At 40.9% G+C, this 27180-nt stretch overlaps 1 protein-coding gene across 1 annotated transcript in view; it reads right to left on the reverse strand.

The window, feature by feature from the left end:
- SRC (SRC proto-oncogene, non-receptor tyrosine kinase) overlaps positions 1-27180 on the reverse strand; it is a 125862-nt gene that overhangs the window by 29585 nt on the left and 69097 nt on the right. The window contains exons 2-3 of the mRNA XM_070744723.1: positions 8713-8958; positions 7272-7371 (exon numbers count right to left, since the gene is read on the reverse strand). Of these exons, the coding sequence (XP_070600824.1) occupies positions 7272-7371; positions 8713-8950 (338 nt within the window). The 5' untranslated portion in view covers positions 8951-8958. The remainder of the gene's footprint in view (positions 1-7271; positions 7372-8712; positions 8959-27180) is intronic.

The raw sequence follows: 27180 nt of genomic DNA on the forward strand, positions 1-27180 counted from the left end.
TGGTTCAACTTAACTTTTATTCTAGTTTCTTAAGAATGAGGGAGCTTACTGGATGCCAGTTCTTTTGAAATATTAATGTTCCAATAGAAAGCAATATATCTTATAATATATAATATATCTAGCTTAGGGTAGAACTGTGATATTGGTGGTGCTCTTTGAGCTTGGTTTCTTGCTTCAGAGATTTTATTACCCCAAAAAACCTATAATCAGTTTGAGTTAATGAAGTGTTTGCTTCTCTCTTTACACAGAGTAGCTTGTCCTGAGCATATTGGTGGAAGTGTGGTTTGCTACTTGGTGGACTTTGATTAGGGAATTATTTTCTGCTTGATTGTTTATCGGATGTTAATCCCTGCTTATCTGGATGTTAGCTGCTACAGAGGATGTATTGTGGTCTTTTTGTTTCCTTCTGAGCCTTGTTATTGCATTTTTAATTGTGTGCAAATATGGCTTATCTGTCTGTTGGTGTCTGATTTGTGTAAATGCCAAACTTCCCTGAATTCCAGTGTTTTTGCATTTAGCTCAATCTCGGATGTTCACAGTTTCTCAGTTGAAACTGTGCTGAGTGTATGAGTCTAAATCAGAATGTCTCAAACTGAAAAGTTTTCTAATTCTATTCATTACACTAATAAGAACACAAATTATATTAATTTTTTCATATAAGCTTTTTGTAAAATTCTTTTTGGTTAATATTAGGTGCGTATATTACAATTAAATAATTTTTTTATGGTCTATTAAGATTTCTAGGATTAAAATTCTACTTTCATTGCCTGAGTATATATGTCTGGGGTTTCTTTACATACACTGTAATACCTCTTTTTTTGGTTTCAGCTGAGGCTACAAATAGTTTGCCAAGTTTTGGATATTCTAACATTTTATTTTCAGATTTTTTGATGTGTGTTTCTTGTGAACAAATTACGTCTGCATTTTCTCTTTGTAATTTTTTAATTGTTTGTTTCATTTTGATTATAGAATTTAGTCCATTAGTGTTAACCGAAAACGTTTTTACTGGTTTCGCCATGTTCCTGTTTCCTCGTCGTTGCTCGAGTGACTATTTTCCCCTCTTTCTTTCTTTGGAAAATCAGCTCTCAAAATTAAGAAATATCAGCCTTGCCAAATTTCAGGAGGTTTTTGAATGTCAACTTCTTTAAAAGCCATGCACTAATTATAATGGAGGTATAAATAGAGAATTGTTTTTGTTGTTGCAATAACTCTACTCAAAAAGAGGATAAATCAGCACCTAAAAATCAATAACTTATTGGACCCAAATCAGCATGGCTTTACTGAAGGCAAATCATGTCAGACTAATTTCATTGATTTCTTTGACTATGTCACAAAGGTGTTGGATCAAGGTGGTGCCATGGATATTGCCTATCTGGACTTCAGCAAAGCCTTTGATATGGTTCCACATAAAGAGCTGATAGATAAATTAGTGAAGATTGGACTTAATCCCTGGATAGTTCAGTGGATTTCAATCTGGCTGAAGCATAGACATCAGAGAGTTATTGTTAATGGTGAGTATTCTGAGCAGAGACAGGTTACAAGCGGTGTGCCACAAGGGTCTGTTCTGGGTCCTATTCTTTTTAATATGTTTGTGAGTGACATAGGGGAAAGTTTGGTAGGGAAGGTTTGCCTATTTGTCGATGACTCTCAAGTGTGCAATAGCGTTGATATTCCTGGAGGGGTCTGTAATATGGTAAATGATTTAGCTTTACTAGATAAATGGTCAAAGCAATGGAAACTGCAGTTTAATGTTTCCAAATGTAAAATAATGCACTTGGGGAAAAGGAATCCTCAATCTGAGTATTGCATTGGCAGTTCTGTGTCAGCAAAAACTTCAGAAGAGAAGGATTTAGGGGTAGTGATTTCTGACAGTCTCAAAATGGGTGAGCAGTGCAGTCAGGCAGTAGGAAAAGCAAGTAGGATGCTTGGCTGCATAGCTAGAGGTATAACAAGCAGGAAGAGGGAGATTGTGATCCCCTTATATAGAGCGCTGGTGAGACCACATTTGGAATACTGTGTTCAGTTCTAGAGACCTCACCTACAAAAAGATATTGACAAAATTGAACGGGTCCAAAGACGGGCTACAAGAATGGTGGAAGGTCTTAAGCATAAAACGTATCAGGAAAGACTTAATGAACTCAATCTGTATAGTCTGGGGGACAGAAGGAAAAGGGGGGACATGATCGAAACATTTAAATATGTTAAAGGGTTAAATAAGGTTCAGGAGGGAAGTGTTTTTAATAGGAAAGTGAACACAAGAACAAGGGCACACAATCTGAAGTTATTTGGGGGAAAGATCAAAAGCAACGTGAGAAAATATTATTTCACTGAAAGAGTAGTAGATCCTTGGAACAAACTTCCAGCAGATGTGGTTGGTAAATCCACAGTAACTGAATTTAAACATGCCTGGGATAAACATATATCCATTGTAAGATAAAATACAGGAAATAGTATAAGGGCAGACTAGATGGACCATGAGGTCTTTTTCTGCCGTCAGTCTTCTATGTTTCGATGTTTCTACTATGATGACCATTATTGTTTATAAAGGAAGCAAATATTATTATCTCTTATCAAATTATGTAAACCACACTAATATTCATGAGATTTTAAAATGCTTTCCACCCCTTTGCCTACATCTGCATAAGTCCTGGGGTTAACTATAACATAGTGATGAAACCTTGCTGCTCCTTCAACACAACGTGCCAGTGGAATGTGCTTTTTCTTTTGGAAATTTCCTCCCTCTGCAATACGTCGCTAGGCAGAAGGCCAAGAACCATAGCCATTCAAGAAATTGCAGTTCATTACTGCCACAATATCACTGTGAGAACCCAGCATTTATCCGCAGTTCCAACAGTGAAGTGATATTGGATACTGTCGATTATATGGCTTAAAATTCATTTCCCTCCTACAGGCTTCACAACAATGCCATTTAAAGGAAAATTCATCTTCTTGTGATGGCTGTTTTCTTTTGGCATTATTTATATTAGCAGTAGCAAATCAACTGTATTTCATTACATTTAATCCCATTTTGGGGGGGGGGGAACCACACAATTGCTTTGCAATTTAAAAAAATCTGTAAGAGTTTCCAGTGAAAACTAGTTTTTTTAATAAAATAAAATAAAATGAAGGCTTAGAAATGTAACAATGATGTTTACATTTGAAGATCAATAGTCGCTCACGGGTGTTAAAAACAAATCCTTTTTAAAAAAATCTGCATATTTTAACCATCTAACTGGGTTCAACTAGTTTCTTCCTCACTATGATACTATGCACACACTCGCTGGAACTTTCTATTTGTTCTGACTTCATATTTAAGAAATGACCTACGTTCTTAATGGATTTGAACTTAAGTTCAGATGAACCTTCAGAACTGAAGAAGCTTTTGGGATGAGAAGTAGAACATTTGCAAAGGAAAAAAAAACCCTAAGGAAGTCCACTTGCATTTTGGAAAAAGCATCTTTGGGACAATCACGACCTGGATGATTGACAATCTCCATAGACATTCACCTTTTCCAATCAGTCCAAGCAAGAAATATTCAGAATTTTATTTTATTTGCAGCATCCATATACATATTGCCAAAGGCATAGGAATTTTTTTTAAAAAAAATCCTGATGTTACTGTTTGAGAATAGTAATGATGCAAGAGAAACCTTATTTGTGAACTTGTTTTGACCTTGACATGTCAGCTATTAAAATGTTTTTCTCCAATCTTAAGAAATATAATAATAATAATAATAATAATAATAATAATAATAATAATAATAGTAAAAAAGAAGAAGCCAAGGCCGCATAAAGTCTGTGTGTGTGTGTGTATGTGTGTAGGCAGTATTTTTTCCCCTTTTGTGGTGTACTACATGGCTGTACACCAAATTTATAGATAGAAGGCATGCAGCTGGGCCAGTGGGAAGAATCTCAAAAGATGAAAAATACAGGTGTTTGTCAGAAAAAAGATAAACCACTAATACTTTCATTCCCTGGGGGAAAATGCAAAAATAGGCATTTTTATTTGGCTTCTTTTTAACCAATTACTTGGTTACAGGGCATGTACATGTTTATAGCACCAAATAAGGAAGTAAAAATAGGAAAGGGGGCAAATGAAATTGTATGGTATGTAACACAGACGTGGAAGTGTTACATGGTGGTTTTTGCTTTATTAGCTCGAATAACAACACAAGAAGGATGCTCCTCCCTCCTCTCACTGACATAAAGGTAGACCTCAAGTTACAACTTTAATGCGCATTACAGTCATAAGTTGTGCTGGATGTAAATCAGATCACCCACATGATCAACCTGATTATGCCATTTTTGACATACTCCATTCACTTAGAAATTGACAGATCCAATTTTGTGTACAGTATTTCCTTTCATTAAACTACATGAAAAATTTTATGCAACTATACTAAACCCCTTGGCTTGCAGAGGAATATTCAATGCTGTTTATGTGATGTGAAACTCAGGGTTTTTTTTCACTCTTAAAATATTTAAGTTGATGCTCATGATTTCTTTCAATTACGACATATTTGCCACATTCTTGTTTGAAACCATAGGAATACCCAAAGGCCAAAGCTAATTGTGAACAGTGTTTAAAAAATGTATAATTTGTTGATTTGCAAGAAGAAAGAACCCATGAAACCAATATCGTATAAAAATAAAAGGCTAGGATTTACGCATAATTTACAAAATCAAGCATCTTAAATAGACCTTAGTATTCAATCCTTTTTCCATACTGCAGACATGAAAACATTGGTTGGTACTTTTCCCCCCCAATATCAAAGAAAAGATACACACCTGACATCCACTTTTCGCCTAAATGAAAGCATGAGGAACAGGATAAAAGAGAATGAAAATAGACAGAGTTTAGATTAGATTAGAAGAAGTGCAGTTTTGGAACAGTATTGAAAGTAAGAACAGTAGATTGGACTGATCATTTCCCTTTTTTTAGTAGAAGCAAGGCATTTCATAGTGGACATCTCCCTCCTACCCACTTCCAGTGCAGATCTAGAAAGTTTGGAAATTGCATCCTTCAGAAAGAAACAGCTTCATCCCCATTTCACAATCCAGAAAAACAACAACAGAAAAGTAGGAGAACATGTGAGAGACCTGTGAAACAATGTTTATGTGCAACTGGTTGCCAATATTGATGGGCTTTCTATACATTTTTCATTTCCTTTTCTTCTTTTGCAGGTGGGGACGGATGACCTGTCTCCATGGTACAAAGTATAACTTTGTTTATACTGATGATGGGTGGGTGTTTTGTTTTTTTACAGTAGAGCCAGGGCATCTCAAAATAGGGGAGGACTGCTCCTTGATATTTCAACTGAGGTATAAGAATTTAACATTTTTTTAACAAAGAAAAACATGGAGGTTCTATTGGCAACTCTACAGATGTTCTGGAGGGGTGCTGAATTATATCCAAGAGTTTGAAGTGGTTGTACTTCTTGTGAAATGGGCTATAATTTTCCATGAAATAGGCTTATTCTATATTGCTTAACTTATTCTGATTCTGTTGTGGCCCACTAGCGGCCTGTGCACCTGGTAGCTGATTCAGACAGAGAGGAAGCTGGTGTGGTGATTTGCTAGTGGCCTGTGCAGCTGGCACCAGAGTTGGGCAATGAGGAAGCTGGAGAAGACTTGGTGCCAGAGATAGGGATTCTGTCAGGGCCTTCAGAATCCCCAGAGACTATCATGACAGGAGGAGGAGCAGGAGGAGGAGGAGAGTCTGTTTTCAATGCATGCATGCACAGAGCTGACAAAAGGCAGGAATAGCTCCTGAGGAGAAGGACTACTCGGGAGTAAGACTTGGGGATAACTGGCCACTCCCATTGCCTATTTAACTGAGGAAAAGGGTGGACCAATTTGCAGGAAACAATTTCATTCATTCCACATCTTGTCTTTGACTTCAAAATTCCTGTTCAATCTTGTTTGAAAGACTTCAACTTACCTGCAAATTGCTCCTGGGCATTCTGCCAACAGTAAAATTGTGTGTTGTTATTAGCCAGACTTTTCATCAGACTTTTAGTTCTTTTTGGTTGGACTATTGCTGGCTGTTAAGAAGGTTAATTAACAGCTGTTGCTCCAAAAAGACTGATTTATCATTTCATTAACTTTAGAACAACTGCTAAGACAGATAATTAGTAGTTTCACGATTAAAACAAGGTTTGTTTGGATGCTGTTTGTGGTGTGTTCCTTTCGTCTGGAAGCTAGGTCAAAACAGATTCAAGGTCTGAAGACTACACCATGTTTCCTTCAAAATACGACATCACCAGTGATGGGCAGCAGTCGGTGGTCAGATGTTCCTTCCTGGTAGGAAATTCCAAAATGTGTGCGCAACTGAGAGCCCCCGGCTCGTGCACATGGGCCCCATATGAGATTTGGCTTCTGCACATGTGTAGCAAGTGAAAACTCACATGAGGACACATGTGCAAGTGAGAGTTTGGCAAGTTTTGCTGCGCGGAAGCAAAAATATCAGTGAAAATCACTGAAATCTCACTCTCTTGTGCGTCTTCACACAAGATTTCTCTTGCTAATTGGTCATAACATGTTTTAAATAAACTGTATCCTCTTCAGTCTTTATGCTGCCTATCTTCATGGTGATTTTAGGTTAGCCTACATCAAATGGGCACTTTCCAAATACTATTAGACTACAAGTCCCAGAAATCTGTTTAACTGGGAAGTGTTGAGAATGACAGTTGCAGCCTACTTTATAGGAAATGTGGCAATGCCCCATTCTTTTAATTTGACTACATTTGTTTTTGTTTTGTTTTTAAAGTATCTAAATGGAATGCTCCTTAAAACCTTTTCTTCTGTGTTAAAACATCTATTAACATAAATTGGAGTGGACAACCTGTCTCTTTCCAAAACATCCAGATTTATAATTCTCAGCATTTCTCACCTCGGACCAGGAAGACTAAAGCTGTAGTTTAGCAGCATCCAAAGATATATAGATGGTCAATCATTTTTTTAAAAAAATTCCAGTTGCTGGATTCCAGATAAATTTAAACTTGGTAACAAAAAGTTAACTCAGCATGATCTGTTGCAAAGATCTATTACAAAGTTTATCAATTGCAATAGACTTGAAAATTGCTCCAGAAACTATCTTAGAATTGCCTTCCTTTTAACACCCATGTTGTAGATTACAATAAATACTTCCTACATAATATTTTAGAGAGAAAGAAGCTTTACATTTGAACCACTGTGGCATTTCAGTAGAAAACCCTGGCTCAACACCTGTACCAAATACAGAAGTTCTTATAGTGGCAAAAAGTACTTACGTGTTATTGAGAATTTGGAGGCGTTCTCCTTTTTTGAAAGAAAGATCTGATTCTGTCCGTGATTCATAATCATAGAGGGCCACAAATGTTGTGACTCCACCTGGAACAACATATATTCACACAATAAACACCAGCCTACAAGAAATTAATCAGCATTATTACTGCATTATGAAAGGATATGCAGGGAATATACTGAATCTTTTTTTAAGCATCTCAGTATATTCTGCTCTATCTGTACAGGAACCATTTCTGTTGATTATCCTACTTTTCTATATAATAGCAATAGCACTTAGACTTATATAGTGCTTTATAGTCCTCTCTAAGCATATTGCCCCCAACTATTTGGGTCTTCATTTTACCCAGTTCAGAAGGATGGAATGTTGTGTCAACCTTAAGCCTGGTGAGATTTGAACTGTCAAATTGCAATCAGTCAGCAGAAGTAGCTCCACCATAGCTCATAATATAACAAATAGATAGTCATGAGCAAATGGAGTACAGTATTCTGTTTCTTCTAATGTAGGAGAATGTTTATTCGATAAACATTTTGGGCAATGGCTTAAATATTGTAATTATAATATCTTCACAAGTACAGAATCATAAGACTAGAAAGGCTCTTGAAGGTCTTCTAGACCAACTCCTTGCCCAGGGCAAGTTCTAGTAATGAAGCATCTGAAACTCCAGGAGATGAGCTTAACAGCTCTCCTGGTCAAGAAAATGCTCCTTATTTTGAGTTTGGAACTTCGTATCATTAGAAATGAAGATGAGATCAAAGCATAGCTTCTGCAAGAGCAAAAATTAAAAATATGTGGTTGGCTATATTCGGACAACACTGAATGAAGAAACTGGCCTCATAAAGGTATGAAATCACTATCTTGGCTACCTAATATCTCAGTGAACTGTGCTAATGCAGTCATTATGTAATATGTATCCAGGCTGTGTGCATAATTTATAATTTACTATTGCATTAAGGTTTAGAAACTGGGTTAATTGAAGAAACCATGGGGAAGCCTTGAGAGTGCTCTTCACTTTAATTCAGCCCTCAACAAAGAAACCCTTTGATGCAGTTCCACAAAATGAACATCTTTCTTCTTCTAGACACTACAGTAGATCCAGTGCACTACTGTATAGCAAAACAGCTGCACTGGTTTCAATTGTTCTCTGCTCATGCTGGCATCTGTGCAGAAGACATTTCCCCCAAAACAAACAAAGGGGTTGGCACAACATTTCAATTGCAGGCACTGAGAAAGCACAACCAATGATATAGTCTTATTTTACCCGATATAACTCAACCACAAAATGTGTTGGCTTGCACAGCCCTAATAAGCAAATTGGGTGAACTTTTGATCACTGCATCCTCTTAACCCTAATACTCAAAGTATATTTAAGATAAGCAGAATAGTTCTCAATTAAATGTTCCTCCTGTGACAGAAAACATACTGACCAGCTAAAGGGCCACAGCGCTGAGGAGATGTGACCATATCTGATGTATTGGATCCCCCAAAGAGCTTTGGTTCTGTAGCTGCATTTCCAAATAACCGACTAGGGGTACGATGAGTTTCTGGGACGGTGGTCTTGCTGGGAGTTTGAGAGGTAGAGCAGCTGCCATGTATATTCTCTGTGGAGTCCAAACTGCGTCTCCGTTGGCTAGGGTCTTTGGGTTTACTTTTACTGCTCCCCATGGTCCAAGCTACAAGAGAAGAAGACAGCAAAGGCGATATTATATATATATACTGTATATATATTTGCTATGCATGGTAGCTCTTCAATTCTGGAAGACGCAATAGGGCAGTGATGGTGAACCTTTTTTTCTATGGGTGCTGAAAGTGTGTGTGTGCACACTCTTGCACATGCACGAGTGCCCACACCCAAAATTCAATGCCTGGGTAGGGCAAAAACAGCTTCCCTCCCCTCCCTCCCGTAGGCCCTCTGGAGGCTTAAAAACAGCCTGTTTTTCAAATTCTGGTGGGGCCAGTAGGCTCATGTTTTGTCCTCCCCAGGCTCCAAAGGCTTCCCTGGAGCTGGGGGAGGGTAAAAACGTCCTCCCCATCTCCCCGGAGGCTCTCTGGAAGCCAAAAATGCCCTCCCAGAGCCTCCGTATGAGCCAAAAATTAGCTGGCCGGCACTCACATGCATGTTGGAGTTGAGTTAGGGCAACAGCTCTCATGCCAGTAGATATGGCTCCGCGTGCCACCTGTAGCACCCGTGCCATAGGTTCACCATCACTGCAATAGGGTTTCTGACTTGTTGGATGGCCAGGTCAAAAATTAAGCAATTAGGATGAAGTGGCTGCTTTAAAAGAAGCACACTCTGCTCTGGCAATTATTTGTTTAGAGCAACCTGAATAGACATGGGAAAGCTTTTATTCTGGCTACTGTCTATAGCTTTGGACTTCTTGCTGAGCCTTGAAACAAAAAAGCAGAAGCTACCTCTGTTATTCCATGAATAGGTTCTTACAAACGCTTACTGAAATAACCAGGTTCTCCTTGATTTTCTAGGCTTTAATTTCAGCTCCAATAGTAAAGAAAAGGGTTTCGGGGATAAGAAGAATGAACTTAAATCTTCCTTAGGATTTTCAAAAGTTGGCCAGCATAATCATACGGTCCATTTAGTGTCAAAATCTATATATGCCCTAAAGCTCAGCTGCTCTGGATAAAAGCTTAAAGTAGGTTCAGGCTTAGGCCTGACTGAGCATATTATTCAAAGCATCTTTCCTAGAGGGTTGCTGCTGAAGCACATTTGCCTATGTAGTACTGTAACAACGGGTGAGTTTGACCTCTTCCTGATATGTTTTCAAGGACTTTGGTTCAAATACGCACAGCAACAAAAAGAACAGTGCAGTAGTTGCCATATCAGTTCCACCAAAGAATAAAAGACAAGAATTATGCCCCCATCCCAAGATAGCAGCAAATTAAATCAAACATATTGTCCCAAACCACATCCATAATATCTAAGGCTAAAATTCAAATAAAAGCTATGCCTTTTCTAATGATGCAAGAATGAACATCACCAAGAAATCATGTCCATTTTTCACTGTGTATGTGTATGTGCATATGTGTGTGCATATGTGTGTGTGTGTGTTGGCTTTGAAGAGATCCCTAAGCATTTTAGGGAGCTATAGTTTTCCGCTCCAGCCAGTAGTATAAATGAGTGATGATTGTATGCTGTTTATACTGGGTTTAATTTTTTAAAAAAATATTCCACTTGTTTTTATTCTATGTATTGGAGTATCTTAATTTTGTAATCATTTTATTGTTGTAAGCCACCCTGAGTCCACTAGGAGAAGGGCAGCCTATTAGATAGATATATATATATAGATAGATATATAGATAGATAGATAGATAGATAGATAGATAGATAGATAGATAGGTAGGTAGGTAGGTAGGTAGGTAGGTAGGTAGGTAGGTAGGTAGGCAGGCAGGCAGGCAGGCAGGCAGGCAGGCAGGCAGGCAGGCAGGCAGGCAGGCAGGCAGGCAGGCAGGCAGGCAGGCAGGCAGGCAGGCAGGCAGGCAGGCAGGCAGGCAGGCAGAATGAATTTTGAATAGTGATCAAATTCATATGCTGAGTTCAAATATCAATCAAGCCATACTGAGGCTTGGTTTTTTTCTACTTGGCTTAGCATGATGATTGAACCTATACATAATCTTCTGTAAATTGCACTGTTGGAATGTAATGTGAGAAACAAACCAATTGTTTATTGAACAATCCATGGTTAAATCAACAATGACATAAAACAAAATACAAATTTAGTTATGCACTTTGGAAATGAATGATTGACAATGATGATGAAAACAACATGCAGTCTATACCCCGTTATTTCAACAGATGGTTTTGGTGGAGGAAATTTCATGTGGAGGGGACATTGTACACAAGGATACTTTACTTCTTTTATCAGAGACTGCTGCCCAATCACACAAGAATTTCAATGCTAACAACTGCCCTAAATGTATGTTGTATATTTCTGATCCTGTTTATCTTTTTGTGTTGGCTAAATATGCACAACACACTTAACTAGGGCACTGGAATTTCTAGATTTACATAATATGTCGAATCATTGCCTAATCAAAGCCCTGGATTGTCACATCAGGCTAAGCCACACGCATAATAAGATTCAAGTTAAACAAGCTTAGTTATAGTATACAGAAGAATTAAACCACTAGGCTTTTTGCTGATCTGATTAAGCAGGGTTCTGTGTATGCATCCATACTAGGTTCCTTATATATTCCAAGGTAAGTGCTTTAAAGGCACTTTTACACATTTATCTTCCCTTTGTTTAATGACCTTGCAATGGATTTCACACTTGGTTTGCCGGTGATGTGAATCAAACCTGAATGTTTGACTGGAGAGAAGGATTCCTCTTCTTGTGCTTGCCTGTTTTTAAATAAAGCGAGATGAAGTACTTTTGGAAATAGTCTGCTATCTCAAGGCTTCCTTTCTCACTGATCTGACGTGGCATAATAATGGAGCCTTTCCTGCAACTGATTTACTAATGAGGACAAGTCCAAACTGGTAGTTTTCAGAGAAGGGCTGCAAAAGGACAAGATGACTGCTGCAATGAATTAGACTGTTTCTGTCCTGATAGTAAAGTCCTCAGTATGAACTCTCTATAAAAAAATAATAAAGAGTATTGTATTATTTTAACTGCATTTGCAAGCACAAAATAATGGGATTTGTTTAGTAAACCTAGCCATTGTGGAAGGAATCAGTAACATGGCATTACATTTTGCTTCCAGCTAAATATTAAGAGAAATTAAATAGCCTCACCCTACACTTTCTGTGACGAATCCCTAGTTTTGTTGAGGTATGAATGTGTTCCCAGAGCACTTGATGAATGCCTGAAAGGATGGAATGTTTTGTAAAATAATCTGCCCTGTTTAATTTCATTCAAATTACTAAGCAAATATTTCTCTCAACACTGTCAAACTATTTACTAAGTCTGCACTACTATTACTACTAGTTTTTTTCTCATCATTCCTATCACCCATTTCCTCCCACTTATGACTGTATCCTTAAGATTTTCATTAATATTGATTCTTTCTTCATTGCATATTTGACCCCTATGACAAATCTATATTTTCTTTTATGTACACTGAGAAAATATGCACAAGACAAATTCCTTGTGTGTCCAATCACACTTGACCAATAAAATAATTCTGTTCTGTTCTATTCTATTCTATTCTATAGAAAGGATGAACTGGCATAATGAATGAGACACTAAACATCTTCAAGGAAAAAAGTCCGGTTGCCTTTTGAAAAAGCACCTTTTAGACTATCATGATCTGGATGACTGAGAATCTTCCTTGATATAAATGAAGGACTGCAATCAAAGTCTGATTATATGACATAGTTATGTCTTACCCATGGAAGGAGGGTAAGGTAGATTTTTCAGTGGGCTTCAAAATCAAACAAATTTGCATCTATGATTGCGTTTATTTATTCCTGTTGCTCTGAATCCCAAACCTCTAATCATTTACTTCTTGGAGTTGTTGTAAAGCTTGCTTCCAACCTTCCTCGAGGTATTTTTAGTACTTTATCTTTTCTTTAGTTGTGCACTTTGCCATTCAAATGATACTTGAACTGTGTTTTAAAGTTGTGAAGAGATTTTAAACATAATGATTTAACAGATTAATAGAGCTAGTCCAATCCCCCACTCAAACAGGAGACCCTGCATCATTTCTGAGAAATGGCAGTCCAATCTCTTCTTGAAAGTCTCAAGTGATGAAGATCCCACAACTTCCGAAGGCAAGCTGTTCCACTGGTTGACTGTTCTCATTGAAATAAGTTTCTCCTTATTTCTAGGTTGAATTTCTCCTTGATCAGTTTCCATCCATTATTCCTTGTCTGGCCTTCAGGTGATTTGGAAAATAGCTTGACGCCCTTCTCTCTGTGGAAGCACTTCAAATATTGGAAAACTGCTAATATGTCTTCCCTGGTTCTTCTCTTCACTAGACTAGCCATTGTAGTGAAAAGGAACAATTCATGCAAGATCCAATCTGGATTGGTCACCGGTACCAGAGGTTCAGTCTTCTGAGCTTTCAGACTCATGCTGAAACGCATCCTCAAGGGACTTCTCTCACACCAGAATGTATGCTTTGGGCTATTCTATGCATAATATTTATGTGCTGCCTAGTTGTTTGTGACTTTTAAGTTTTTGATTGGGGGGTTGATGGCCAGTTATTAAGTTGTTTTTCCTTGTTCTACTAAATCCTTGGCTCCTAAGTACAGTGGTACCTCTACTTACAAATTTAATTCATTCCGTGACCAGGTTCTTAAGTAGAAAAGTTTGTAAGAAGAAGCAATTTTTCCCATAGGAATCAATGTAAAAGCAAATAATGCGTGCGATTGGGGAAACCACAGGGAGGGTGGAGGCCCTGTTTCCTCTCAGGAGATTCCTAGAGAGGCCCCACGGAAGCTTCTCCCTACCTTTTCCAGCCCTGTTTCCTCCCAGGATATTCCTAGAGAGGCCCCACGAAGACTTCTCCCTGCCTTTTCCTGTTACAGTTTCAGAGGCTCAGGTTTGTATGTAGAAAATGGTTCTTGAGAAGAGGCAAAAAAATCTTGAACATCCGGTTCTTATTTAGAAAAGTTTGTACATAGAGGCGTTCGTAGGTAAAGGTACCACTATACCTGATAAGCTGGTGGTAAACCAACACTCCTATTGACTGAAACTGAGCCTGCATCCCAGACTTCAATAATTTCCCTGGCTATTTTGGCACCTTCTCGACCAACAATCTTAGTAGCTGCGAAACTGAATATATGTCCTTGTTCATTGCAAAGTGAGGCTATCGACGAGTTCTCATCTGATCGCTTGTATTCTTGAAACCTATGGGCTTCCTCTCCATCTGTCCTAGATAGTCAAAGGGGAAATCCATGCAGGGGAATAGGCGTTGATTGCTTACCTGAACGCCTCTTCTCGTACGGTGAGCGGGTACAGCAGTCACATGGGTTGCTCATGTCCAATCCGGTGGAACTGAGCCTAGTATTAAAAAAGCTTGCCGGATCCGCCCCTTCCCCAGAATTCGCGAATCCATAGACTAGGCTCAGTTGTGAAGCTCTGCAGTGTTCAACTCTCATTGTTAGAGGAAGAAGGATAGAGAAAGGTAAAGAAGACACATACAAGGGCGGGAAGTGACTGCTGTACCCGCTCACCGTACGAGAAGAGGCGTTCAGGTAAGCAATCAACGCCTATTCTCCGTACTGAAGGAGCGGGTCCAGCAGTCACATGGGACATACCCAATAGATGGTCCCTAGGGTGGGATTAGATTGCTATCGTGTGAGATAACGGATTGGAGTACCCTTCTGCCGAAGGCAGCGTCCGCTGAAGCGTAAGAATCAATCTTGTAGTGCCTGATGAAGGAATTTGGCGAGGCCCAAGTGGCTGCTTTGCAGACCTCCTCCAACGGGGCTTGAGTCGCCCAAGCGGCCGAGGTGGCTGCGCTCCTGGTGGAATGCGCTGTGATGTTCCTTGGAACTGAGAGGGAGGCCGACTCATAGGCCTTAGATATAGTCCCTCTGATCCAACGGCCTATTACTGTTGAAGACACTTTGGCCCCCATGACTCTGGGATGATAGGCTATAAAAAGTGCTTCTGACCTCCGAAAGGGTCCTGTGCGTTGGATATAGATTCTCAGCGCTCTGGTGAGATCCAGGGTGTGCCATCTAATCGCCAAGGGATGGTCTCGTTGGAGGCAGAAGGAAGGTAGGACAATATCCTGAGATCTGTGGAACATGGAACTAACCTTAGGTAAGAAGGTGGGGTCCAGTCGCAAGACTACCTTGTCCTGATGGAATTGACAAAGGTCCTGTCTGATTGAGAGGGCAGCCAGCTCCGAAATGCGTCGGGCAGAGGTAATAGCCACCAGGAATGCTACCTTAAAGGATAAGTACCTGAGGGACGCCGATTTTAGGGGTTCGTATGGTGCCTGCGTGAGGGAATGGAGAACCCGTGGCAAATCCCAGGATGGGTACCTGTGGACCTTGGAAGGTCTGAGGTTGGCTATGCCCTTGAGGAATTCCTGAACTTCAGGGAAGGCTCGGAGAGGCTGTCTGCGGGGGGCCCCTAGGACAGATGAAATGGCAGCCAGATGACGCCGGAGGGTACTGGTGGAAAGTCCTTTATGGAAGCCTTGCATAAGGAAGGAAATAATTCTGTGTATGGGGATGCACAGAGGGGAAAGACCTTCCTGTAGACACCACTGGTGAAACTTGGACCACGTGTGGTCGTATATTCGATTGGTCGAACCCCTTCTGGCCTTTAAAATGACCTCCACTGAGTCGGGGTCATGACCACGCAGTTCTAAGTCTCTCCTGATAACAGCCAGGCGGTGAGGTGGAACCACTCCGGGTCTGGATGGAAAGAGGCCCCCTGCCGCAGCATATCCCCCGAAACGGGGAGTCGCCAAGGGTCCTGGACGGACAGCTGCTGGAGATCCGCGAACCAGGGCCGGCGGGGCCAATGAGGGGCGATTAAGATTACTCGGGCCCTCTCGGTGAGGACCTTGTGAATCACGTCCGGGAGGATTGGAATTGGAGGAAATGCGTAGAGTAGGCCTGGAGGCCATGGACTCCGGAGGGCATTGATTGCTTCCGCTCCCGGGGATGGAAATCTGGAAAAGAAGCGAGGGAGTTGGGCGTTCGCATTGGTCGCGAAGAGATCCAGGATTGGTAGGCCGAATCTGAGGCTGATTTGATGGAACAGGTCTTGGTGGAGGTTCCACTCTCCTGGGTCTATCGTTGCTCGGGATAGCCAATCCGCCTGGACGTTGAGGCTCCCCGAGATGTGATCGGCTAGGAGCGACTGGAGATGTTTTTCCGCCCAGAGGCCCAACTTGAGGGCCTCCCTCATGAGAGCCTTGGATCTCGTGCCCCCCTGTCTGCAGATATGGCTTTTTGTGGCAATGTTGTCGGTGAGAATGAGAACGTGCCGGTTGGGAATGCGAGGAGAGAAATGCTTCAGAGCCAGGGAAACGGCTCTTAACTCTAGCCAATTGATTGGCCTGGAAGCTTCCTCTGGGGACCACGTGCCCTGGGCTATCATCCCCTGGGCGTGGGCGCCCCATCCCGATAGACTGGCATCTGTGGTGATGACAAATTGATCCGGGCACCTGAACGGGGATCCTCTGTCCATGGCCGGAGACTTCCACCACTTGAAGGATCTGTGAACACTTAGTGGGATGACAATGCGCCGATTTGAGTTGCTGTGCCCCGATCTCTGAAAAGGTAACAGGAGCCACTGGAGTTCCCTAGCATGAAGGCGAGCCCAGGGAATGATGCCTATGCATGACACCATCCTCCCCAAAAGGGAAGAGAGAGTTACTATGGATACTGAAGAATTAGATAAGATGTTAGAAATTAACTCCACTATACTGAGTCTTCTCTCGGGAGAGAGAAAAACCTGGGAGGATTCTGAATCAATAATGGATCCCAGGTGAGAAATGGATGTGGAAGGTTGGAGGTGACTTTTATCAAAGTTGATGGAAAATCCATGGTCCTGAAGGACTGACATGGTGACAGAAAGGTCAGTTTTCACTTTCTCTAGGGAGTTCCCATGGACCAAAATATCATCAAGATAACATAAAATGTGGATGGGAAACGCCCGGATATAGGCCGCCAGGGACCCCAAGAGCTTTGTAAAGACCCGAGGGGCCGAGGAAAGGCCAAAAGGCATCGCCCTATACTGGAAATGCCTGCCTTGAAAGGAAAAACGTAAAAATTTTCTGTGGCATTTGGCTATAGGAATGTGAAGGTAGGCCTCAGTGAGGTCTAAGGAGACCATGAAATCTCCCGTGTGAATGGCGGCCAAAATAGAAGATAAGGAGTGCATCTTAAACTTCCTATATTTGATGAATAGGTTTAGTTTCTTTAAATCCAAAATAGCTCTCCAACCTCCGGAGGACTTTGGAACCATAAATAGGATGGAGTAAAAACCTAGGCCCTTCTGACCGGAAGGGACCGGTTGAATGGCTCTGATGGACAATAGATGAGAAATGGCCTCCTCCATACGGTTACAATCTGAGGAGGACCTGGGAGAAGGGCAGGAAATAAAACGTTTAGGGGGAGGAGAAATAAATTCTAAAAGAAGGCCTGTTTGAACAGTGTCAATGACCCAAGGGTCCTTGGAGGTGAGACGCCAATTAGAGGCGAAATGGGCTAGGCGACCCCCTATGGGAATTGAGGAAAAATTACCATCTAGGTTTTTTTGAAGCCCTGTTAGAGGACGCTCCCCTTTGGAAGCGAAACCCTCTGCCCCTGGAGTTCCTACCTTGGGAACGAAAGCGGGGGGAATACTGACCTGGAGATCTCTGATAGGAAGCCGCTTGATCTTGCTGGCGCCCTGGGCGACGAAAGGACTGCGTTTTGGTAGCCTTTTTTGTGGTTGGACCCAAAACTTTCTTCTTATCCGTGGTTTCCGTGAGGAGTGGATCCAGAAGATCACCGAAGAGAAGGTCGCGCTTTAAGGGACCCTGGGATAACTGCCACTTCTGGCGAACTCCCGCTTGCCAAGGGCGAATCCATAGGAGTCTTCTTGCCGTTGTAGAAGCTGCAATAGACTTAGCAGAAAATCTAGTAGATTGCAAGGTGGCATCAGCCACGTACTGGGCAGCTGCAAAGACCTTGTTGAAGTCTTGTTGACCTCTCAAGTCATCGGGAGGAATATGCTGTTGAAGTTGGCGAAGCCACAGCAGCATGGCTCTGGAGAAAAAGGAAGCCGCTGCAGAACTTTTAATGGCCCAGGAATCAGCGGTGAATCCTCTTTTGAGCATTTGCTCAATGCGCTTGTCCTCTGGGCGGAGGACTTCCTCCGCCTCGCCTGGCACAGCCGCTGCCGAGTGAAGGATCTTGACAGGTTCATCCGGTTTAGGAAAGGATAGAAGCTCTTCATAGGAAGAGGAAAGTTTGTACAACTTTCTGTCCTTGGTGGAGGGATTAAGGCCAGAGGCTGGAAATTCCCACTGTTTGAGTAAAGCATCTTTAAACAATTTAGGCATAGGAATTACCTCGTTATCCTCCTGTTCCTCTGTGAAGTAGGGTAAATTCTCCTCCGGGGGATCAGTGGAAGTGGAGGCTTGTTTCTCCTGGGCCGCTAATCCCGTAGAAATTCTAGCTTTGAGGAGGAGAGATTTGAATAATTGAGAAGGAAAAATAGTAATTGGAGAAGGAACCTTTATTTGGGATTCCTCATCATCTGATAAGCCTTGAAGAGGGTCCTCATCATCCTCCATATCCTCATATTCGTCCTGGGAGGAATCTGAATCATCCTGAATAGGAGCTCTGACCGCTGGGGAAGAACCCAAGGGGCGGGAGGGACGAGAAGGAGGAGGAGGTAAGGGAAGCTCATTGATGGTGGAGAGTTTGGCATCAATGGCTTTGGACAACACAGCAAAAATAGATTGGAACTCAGGAGGTAAACTGGAAATATCAGCAGAAATGGCAGAAGAATCCCTAAAGGCCTGGGAGGATCCTGGCTGGGGGGAATCTTCAATAATATCTGGTTCCTCTGGACCTATGCCCCATAGGTTAGGTTGGGGTCTGTCTAGGTTTGGCTCATCCAGAGATAACACAGGGACCCCAGAAGGAGGTAGACTAGAAGCCTCTGGGGGGTCTTGACTACTGATTACTTGGGCCTGCACTTTCAAACGTTTTGCTGATTTGTCATGAATTTTTTGTAGGGCTAGGTCCCTTCTCTTCTCGGCCCTGGTGACCTTGGTCGAGGGGCGGGCCCCTGGAGAAGAGGAGGAAGAGGCCTGGGGGATACTAGTAATCTCATCGCCTGTAGGCCTGGCCTCTCTGGGACCTTTAGTTGTGCCTCTCTTGGGAAAGGTAGCCATAGTCTGACAATTAACAGAAGACAAGGCTGAGCCAATAACTGAATAATAAGGAGAAGAATTTCAAGGACTTCCCAAGAGGAATGGATCCTGCTTCGAGGCCTCGAAGCTGCTGAAACTTGAGGACAATCTGGGCAAACCCAGAGTTCGTGCCCCCAAATCCAGCGGGGCCAGCCTCCCTAAACTTAATAATTAAGTAAACCAAGGCACTCTGGTTGGAGGCTTAGCCGGTGGAGAATTTAGCCTGGGACCCCCAAGGCCCGCTCCGGGATCCACGCGGTGGACTGAGGCCTACGCGGCTGGCAGGAGGCCAACACGAGAGGCCTAGATTTAAAAAGGGCGCGAAGGCCTTCGCGCCGAAAAAGTCGCTCCGTAAGATTTCTTAAAGGGGAAGCGATCGACTAAGTCCAGGAGACTAGAAGGCGTCTCACTCCGCAGGAGGTATTTATTAAGCCCTTAAATATTTGTATACAATAAATAATCAATAAATCAATAGATTAATACTTGCACCAGGACCTCCAGGCCAAAGGATTAGAAGAATCCACAAGCGGCCGCTGGGATCGTAACCGGCAAAACCGCCGGGGGAAAACGAAACCGCAACTTCTCCAAAGGAAAAAAGCTGAGCCGCAAACGGCTGGCGCTATTAGTGCAAGTAAATAATAATGATAAAACAAATCTTACTACTTTTGAAGAAAAAGATCGAAGGGAAGGTGTTAGAATGTTGAACGAGCTATCACAATACAACCGCAGGATATGCGAACTGAGCGAATTCTGGGGAAGGGGCGGATCCGGCAAGCTTTTTTAATACTAGGCTCAGTTCCACCGGATTGGACATGAGCAACCCATGTGACTGCTGGACCCGCTCCTTCAGTACGGAGAACGGGTAGATTCCAAAAGTTTAGAATCTTAAATCTCTGATGTTGGACCAACCCAGATGGGATCCTCAACATTATTCTGGGACACGTATATTTGCCTTTCATTAAGAACAATTCATCCGTAATGCTGCTATAAGCAATATTCAATATTTTCTAACAGATTATCCTGATGGACTCTTTCTTCTACAGTAGTCCCTCGCTATATCGTGCTTCACCTACTGCGGCTTCACTTCATCGCAGGTTTTCAAGAAATATTAATGAGAAAAATCATTCGCGGATCTTCGCTGGTTTGCGGGTTTCTGAGGAAGTCGATCGGCAGATTTAAACAGCCCGCGGAACTCGATCGGCAGGTTTTTCAAAAAAAATATATCTAAAATTGTAAATACTGTATTTAAATACTGTATCTAAATTAAATACTGTGTGGGAAGGGTTTATAAACACTTAAAACAATGAAAACTTACCAAACAATTACAATATAAATACTTAAATAAGTACTATCAGTCGATAAATTCCCCATTGCGGATTTCACCTATCGCGGCCGGGTCTGGAACGTAACACCAGCGATAGGTGAGGTCTTACTGTATTGACCTTCCATCAATGACAGCATCTATGAATATAGATGTACTGCATATGTATGTCTCTGTGTGTTTGTGTGAGTGGGAGGAAGGAAGAGAGAACACCAGAAGAGTTCCCAAATTTTGAGTATGAAAATAGAATTATAGAAGCATTGTATTTTGAAATCTCTTCCTTGGAAAAATAATGGAAAATGGCTGGAAGAAGAAATGCACAACCAAAAAGTCCTAGCAAAATCATAACAAGGCCAACTTTCTACAATGCCTCTTTCACCAGTTTTAAAACAGTTGCCAGTTCTCTCTTAAAAGACCATGTTAACACTAGAGCTAGAATTAAAGGATAGAGTATAAGCTCCTTACACATACACACCACATTTGTAAATCACTGACAGAAGGAGGAGGAGGAGGAGGCTGACTGCTTTTGTGACCTTTCATGCATGAAGAAGGGACAATTCTCCGCTCCACTTCTCTTAAGTCAGTAGGACAAGAAAAGGAGGTGAAGGTTGTTAGTAGCCCATGGCTATCAACCCAGCTTATGCAGCAAAGTCTTTGATAAAGAAATAATGCCATTTTATCTAGAACCCACAAGGTCATCCTGACAGGGAGAAATCAAAACAAAAGGCAATCTAGTGAAGCCAGCATTTTTAAAGTTGTGGGTAAAATTCATGAGTTAATTCTGACACAAAATTGTGTTCTACAAAGAATCAGAGTTGAAAAGACTCCATAAGCACATTCGTTCTTGATGAAGAGTAAGGTAGATCCTCTGCCTTAATTATTTTTAAAGAGACTCTCCCAAAGCCTTTGATTGACTGCTGTTGGGGGAAAAAAATAGGCAAAATTGCCTAGGTTTTACCTTACCAAAGAATTCCTCCATATAACTAGTAAAAGTAGTTTAACAGTTGTGTCTTTTATAAGAATTGGTAAAAGCGCTAGCTCTTCAAGTAGCTATATACAGTACAGTGTTCCCTCAATATTCGCGGGTTCGAACTTCCCGAATAGCCTATACAGTGATACCTCGTCTTACAAACGCCTCGTCATACAAACTTTTTGAGATACAAACCCGAGGTTTAAGATTTTTTTGCCTCTTCTTACAAACTATTTTCACCTTACAAACCCACTGCCGCCGCTGGGATGGCCTACCTCCGGACTTCCGTTGCCAGCGAAGCACCCGTTTTTGTGCTGCTGGGATTCCCCTGAGGCTCCCCTCCATGGGAAACCCCACCTCTGGACTTCCGTTGCCAGTGAAGTGCTCATTTTTGCGATGCTGAGATTCCCCTGCTGGGATTCCCCTGCAGCATCACAAAAACACAGAAGTCCAGAGGTGGGCTTTCCTATGGAGGGGAGCCTTAGGGGAATCCCAGCAGGACAAAAACGGGCGCTTTGGCTGGCAAAAGGGGTGAATTTTGGGCTTGCACGCATTAATCGCTTTTTCATTGATTCCTATAGGAAACACTGTTTCGTCTTACAAACTTTTCTCCTTAAGAACCTCATCCCGGAACCAATTAAGTTTGTAAGACAAGGTATCACTGTACCATGGTTTTTCAAAAAATATTAATTAAAAAATACTTCGCAGGTTTTTTTCTATACCACGGTTTTTCCTACCTGATGACATCATACGTCATCGCCAAACTAATAATTTTTGCAAATAAATAACAAAAAAAATAATTATTGTTAATAAATAATTATGTTTATAAATATCAGGATCACTAAGTGTCTTATTCAACGGTGAGTACCAGTAATAATGATGAGTAAATGGTTGTTAAGGGAATGGGAAATGGTAATTTAGGAGTTTAAAGTGTTAAGGGATGGTTTGTGATACTGCCCATAGCCAAAAATGGTGTATTTACTTCCGCATCTCTACTTCACGGAAATTAGACTTTTGCGGGCGGTCTCGGAACGCATCCCCCGCGAAAATCAAGGGAACACTGTATTGGAGAAAGAGGAACTCTAGTATTTAAGTCCTAGTTGTTTATTTAGGTGGGTGTATAGATGGTGGGTCCTGCTGTGTTTGAAAGGAATCATTTTATTTAATACAGATTTGTCACTAGGAGCTAGCCCTGACAATCATTATCAGCAGCTAGCTATTTCTAATTAAAATAACATTTTCCGTGTAAAAAATTGCCCTTGTCTTCCTCCTTTCTTCCAAACATACAAATATACACCCACTTCATAGGAAATCAGAATACAGAGTCAATAAAATCAACAAACTCTCTGAAACAGCAATCAACAACAGGGTTATAAATTGGAAAGATTTAATTTGAATCTTTCCTCTGGCTATGTTATTTTAAACATAAAACTATGTCATTATTTGTTTCAGTTCCTCAGCAGTTAAGCACTGCAATTATGACTCTTTTTAGTCATCCTTAGTTTGTTTTCACCAGCGCCCAGGAGAAATGAGAAAAGAATTAAAATGACCAGAATACCCATGGTTTCTCGTTCTCAAACCATATTAATTTTAAAAAATGATTTATTGCCAACAACAATGCTTTCACATCATGAAATAAATTGGTTGCAATTAAGTTCTTCTTTCTTTCTCGGGGATAAGTTACATTATTGGGTAAGGTAAAGGCTCCCCCGTACATGTGTGCTAGTCATTTCTGGCTCTAGGGGGCAGTACTCATCTCCGTTTCTAAGCTGAAGAGCCAGCATTGTCCAAAGAGGTCTCCATAGTCATGTGGCTGGCATGACTCAACACTGAAGGCACATGGAGCGCTGTTATCTTCCCATCAAAATGGTCCCTATTTTTTTACTTGCATAACAACATACGGCGCCTAAAACACGATTTGAGTATTGCCCACAAGATCATATGCTGCAACGTCCTACCGGTCAATGACTACTTCAGCTTCAACCGCAACAACACAAGAACATGCAACAGTTTCTTATTTATCTATCTATCTATCTATCTATCTATCTATCTATCTATCTATCTATCTATCTATCTATCTATCTATCTATCTAATCTATCTATCTATCTATCTATCTATCTATCTATCTATCTATCTATCTATCTATCTATCTATCTATCTATCTATTTATTGGATTTGTATGCCGCCCCTCTTCGTACAGTTATTACGAACTGCTCCAAACTTGACTGTAAAAAATATGATTTCAACAATCGAGTTATTGAAGCGTGGAACTCATTACCGGACTCAATTGTGTCAACCCCTAACCCCCAACATTTCTCCCTTAGACTCTCCACGATTGACCTCTCCAGGTTCCTAAGAGGCCAGTAAGGGGCGCACATAAGTGCACTGGTGTGCCTTTCGTCCCCTGTCCAATTTTCTTTCCTTTCTCTCATTTATAATATATATTTTCTTCCTTTCATATATCCTCTCCTCTAAGTTCACTTTTACCCTTATATATATTACTACATGTCTATTTTTCTTCCTATGTATTTGTGTATTAGACAAATGAATAAATAAAATAAAAATAAAATAAAATAAATAAATAAGAAGAGCCATGCTGAATTGGGCCAAAGCCCATTGAGACCAGCTTTCTGTGTCACACAGTGGCCCACCAATTGTACATGGGGATCTTGAGCAGAAAGAGAAGGCAAAACCCTCCCTTTCCTTTGACCCCCAACAAATGGTACCCAAGGGAATCCTGCCTACCTCCACCAACATGCCCTGTTTTCCCGAAAATAAGACAGCGTCTTATATTAATTTTTGCTCCCAAAGATTTGCTACGTCTTATTTTCAGGGGATGTCTTATTTTTTTTCAATTAATAAGAATTCACATTTATTGCTAAAAAAAAGAACATTTATTATATACTGTACAGTAGTTGTCATCACAAACCAGCATAACCAGACAAACTTGTGAATCCTATCAAGAATTTCTTACTACTACCGTACCATTATTTCCATGTACAACAATTGTACTTTCTTCAAATATATGTTATATATGTTATGTTTGGGAATGCTGCAACATGAAACGTCTCCTACGTCTTACTTTCAGCGGATGCCTTATATTAGGCAATTCTACGAAACCTCTCCTATGTCTTACTTTCGGGGGTGACTTATTTTCGGGGAAACAAGATACAGGCGGCACTTGGACATCTGTTTCAATAACAACTGATATACTTGGCATCCATGAATCTGTCTAATCCTTGCATTTTAATGTGCTTTCAAACTGCTAGGTTGGCAGAAGCTGGGACAAGTAACAGGAGCTCACTCTATTATGTGGCACTAGGGATTCAAACCGCTGAACTGCCGACCTTCTGATCAACAAGCTCAGCGTCTCAGAAGCTGAGCCACTGCGTCCCTTAGGCTACATTATTAAGAGAAGCTAAAAACAACATACTGCATAACACAACATAGAAATCCAAACAAATAAACATTATACTGAATATAAGCTTGCCTTAAAGGTAGTCCTCAAGTTACAACCAGAGTTAAGCCAAAATTGTATATTGCTAAGTGAATCATTTGTTAAGTGGGTTTGCCCCATTTTACGACTTTTCTTGCTTCAGATGTTAAGTCAATCACTGCATTTGTTAAGTTTTTTTTCTTTTTAGACTTTGTAATGTAAAACTGTTATTTTAGATTTTAATTATTAGATTTGTTACCATGTATTGTTTTTATCACTGTTGTGAGCCGCCCCGAGTCTACGGAGAGGGGCGGCATACAAATCTAATAAATAATAATAATAATAATAATAATAATAATAATAATAATAATAACAACAACAACAACAACAACAACATGGTTGTTAAGACTTTGCTTGTCAGAAGGTACCAAAAGTTGAACATAAGAACATGGGACCATACAACTGTCATGGCTGCCAGGTTGGTCATGTTACACCAACACTCCGCAGTCTGCATTGGTTGCTGATCAGTTTCTGGTCACAATTCAAAGTGTTGGTTATGACCTATAAAGCCCTTCATGGCATCGGACCAGAATATCTCCGGGACCGCCTTCTGCCACACGAATACCAGCGACTGGTCAGGTCCCACAGAGTTGGCCTTCTCCAGGTCCCTTTGACGAAACAATGTCACCTGGCGGGACCCAGGGGAAGAGCCTTCTCTGTGGCGGCCCCGACCCTCTGGAATCAATTCCCCCCCGGAGATTAGAACTGCCCCCACCCTCCTTGCCTTTCGCAAACTTCTCAAAACCCACTTCTGTCGTCAGGCATGGGGAAATTGATTCCTCTGGCCCGTTCCGCTTTATCTCTGTATGAGAGGTATGATTGGTTTTTATATTAAGGGTCTTAAATCTGTTTTAATTTTTGGATTTGTATTGTTACTTGTTGTAAGCCACTCCAAGTCTCCGGAGAGGTGCAGCATACAAATTAATTAATCAAATAAATAAATAAATAAACAAACAAACAAACAAACCAAAAAACAAACAAACACCACTTGGCAAGCTTCTGAATTTTGATCATGTTACATAGAGATGCTACAATGGCCATGTGTGAAAAATGGTCTTAAGCCACTTTTTTGCAGTGCTGTTATAACTTTGAAAGGTCACTAAATGAACTGTTGTAACTCAAGGACTATCTGTATGTGTCTTCAATGATCTACCTTAACAGGACTTCTGGAAACTCAGAACTGGTTAAAGCAGAAGGTTACATCCAGCCTTCAACTGAAAATAAATACCCAAATGGATCAGCACTACATTTTCTCTTATCTAAAGTTTTCCTTTTATTGATAGTCACTAGCTTATCTAATAAGCTCTTAATTGAGCTTATTAGCTATTTAGTTATCTAAAGCTCTTAGTTGAGTAAGCATACTTTAGTTGAAGAGGAACAAGACTAACATCTGGAATGTCATAGAGCAAACTATCCCAAATAGGTATCCTAGTGAGTTTTTAACTCCAAAATGTTTTGCCTTTAGGTTAATTGGGAATAAAAGATGTATAGTTCAAACATCATGGTCTATATACAAAATACAATATATTTTACATGAAGACCATGGAAAGATTGCCAAGCAGTAATTGCAAACAATTACAACATTCTTAAAGACGGATCTCTTAAGCCTTCCTAACAGGCTGGGAGCTATCATAAACCTTGTTAGAATATTAATGACTGGGAAAGCCAATGGTAACAAAGTCAGCCAATGAATAGGCATAGCAACTAAGTCAGCCAATGACAGTTAAGCACATCTGAGTCTGTGCAGAGAATCGAAACTGAAGCTATAAGGTTGGGCCTGGTTCAGTTCACTCTGTACTCTCTGTCCACTCTGAACTCTGAACTGAAAGCTTGTCTGTTCTAAAAATGTTGTAACTCAAGGACTACCTGTATGTAATGATCTACCTTAACAGGACTTCTGGAAACTCAGAACTGGTTAAATTGCTTTTAACTATTGCTTCATTGAAGAAATAATGTGGAGAAGGCAGCATATCAAATAAATAAGTAAGTAAGTAAGTAAGTAAGTAAGTAAGTAAGTAAGTAAGTAAGTAAGTAAGTAAGTAAGTAAGTAAATAAATAAATAAATAAATAAATAAATGATACATGCACACACACACAAATAAATCTACTTGTATATTATTTGTGAAGCCTCCATGGGGCCTCTCTAGGAATCTCCTGGGATAAACAGAGCCTCCACCTTCCCTGTGGTTTCTCCAATCGCACGCATGATTTGCTTTTACATTGATTCCTATGGGGAAAATTGCTTCTTCTTACAAACTTTTCTACTTAAGAACCTGAT

This window comes from Erythrolamprus reginae, chromosome 3, assembly GCF_031021105.1.
Source record: "Erythrolamprus reginae isolate rEryReg1 chromosome 3, rEryReg1.hap1, whole genome shotgun sequence".
NCBI classification, from domain to species: Eukaryota; Metazoa; Chordata; class Lepidosauria; order Squamata; family Dipsadidae; genus Erythrolamprus; species Erythrolamprus reginae.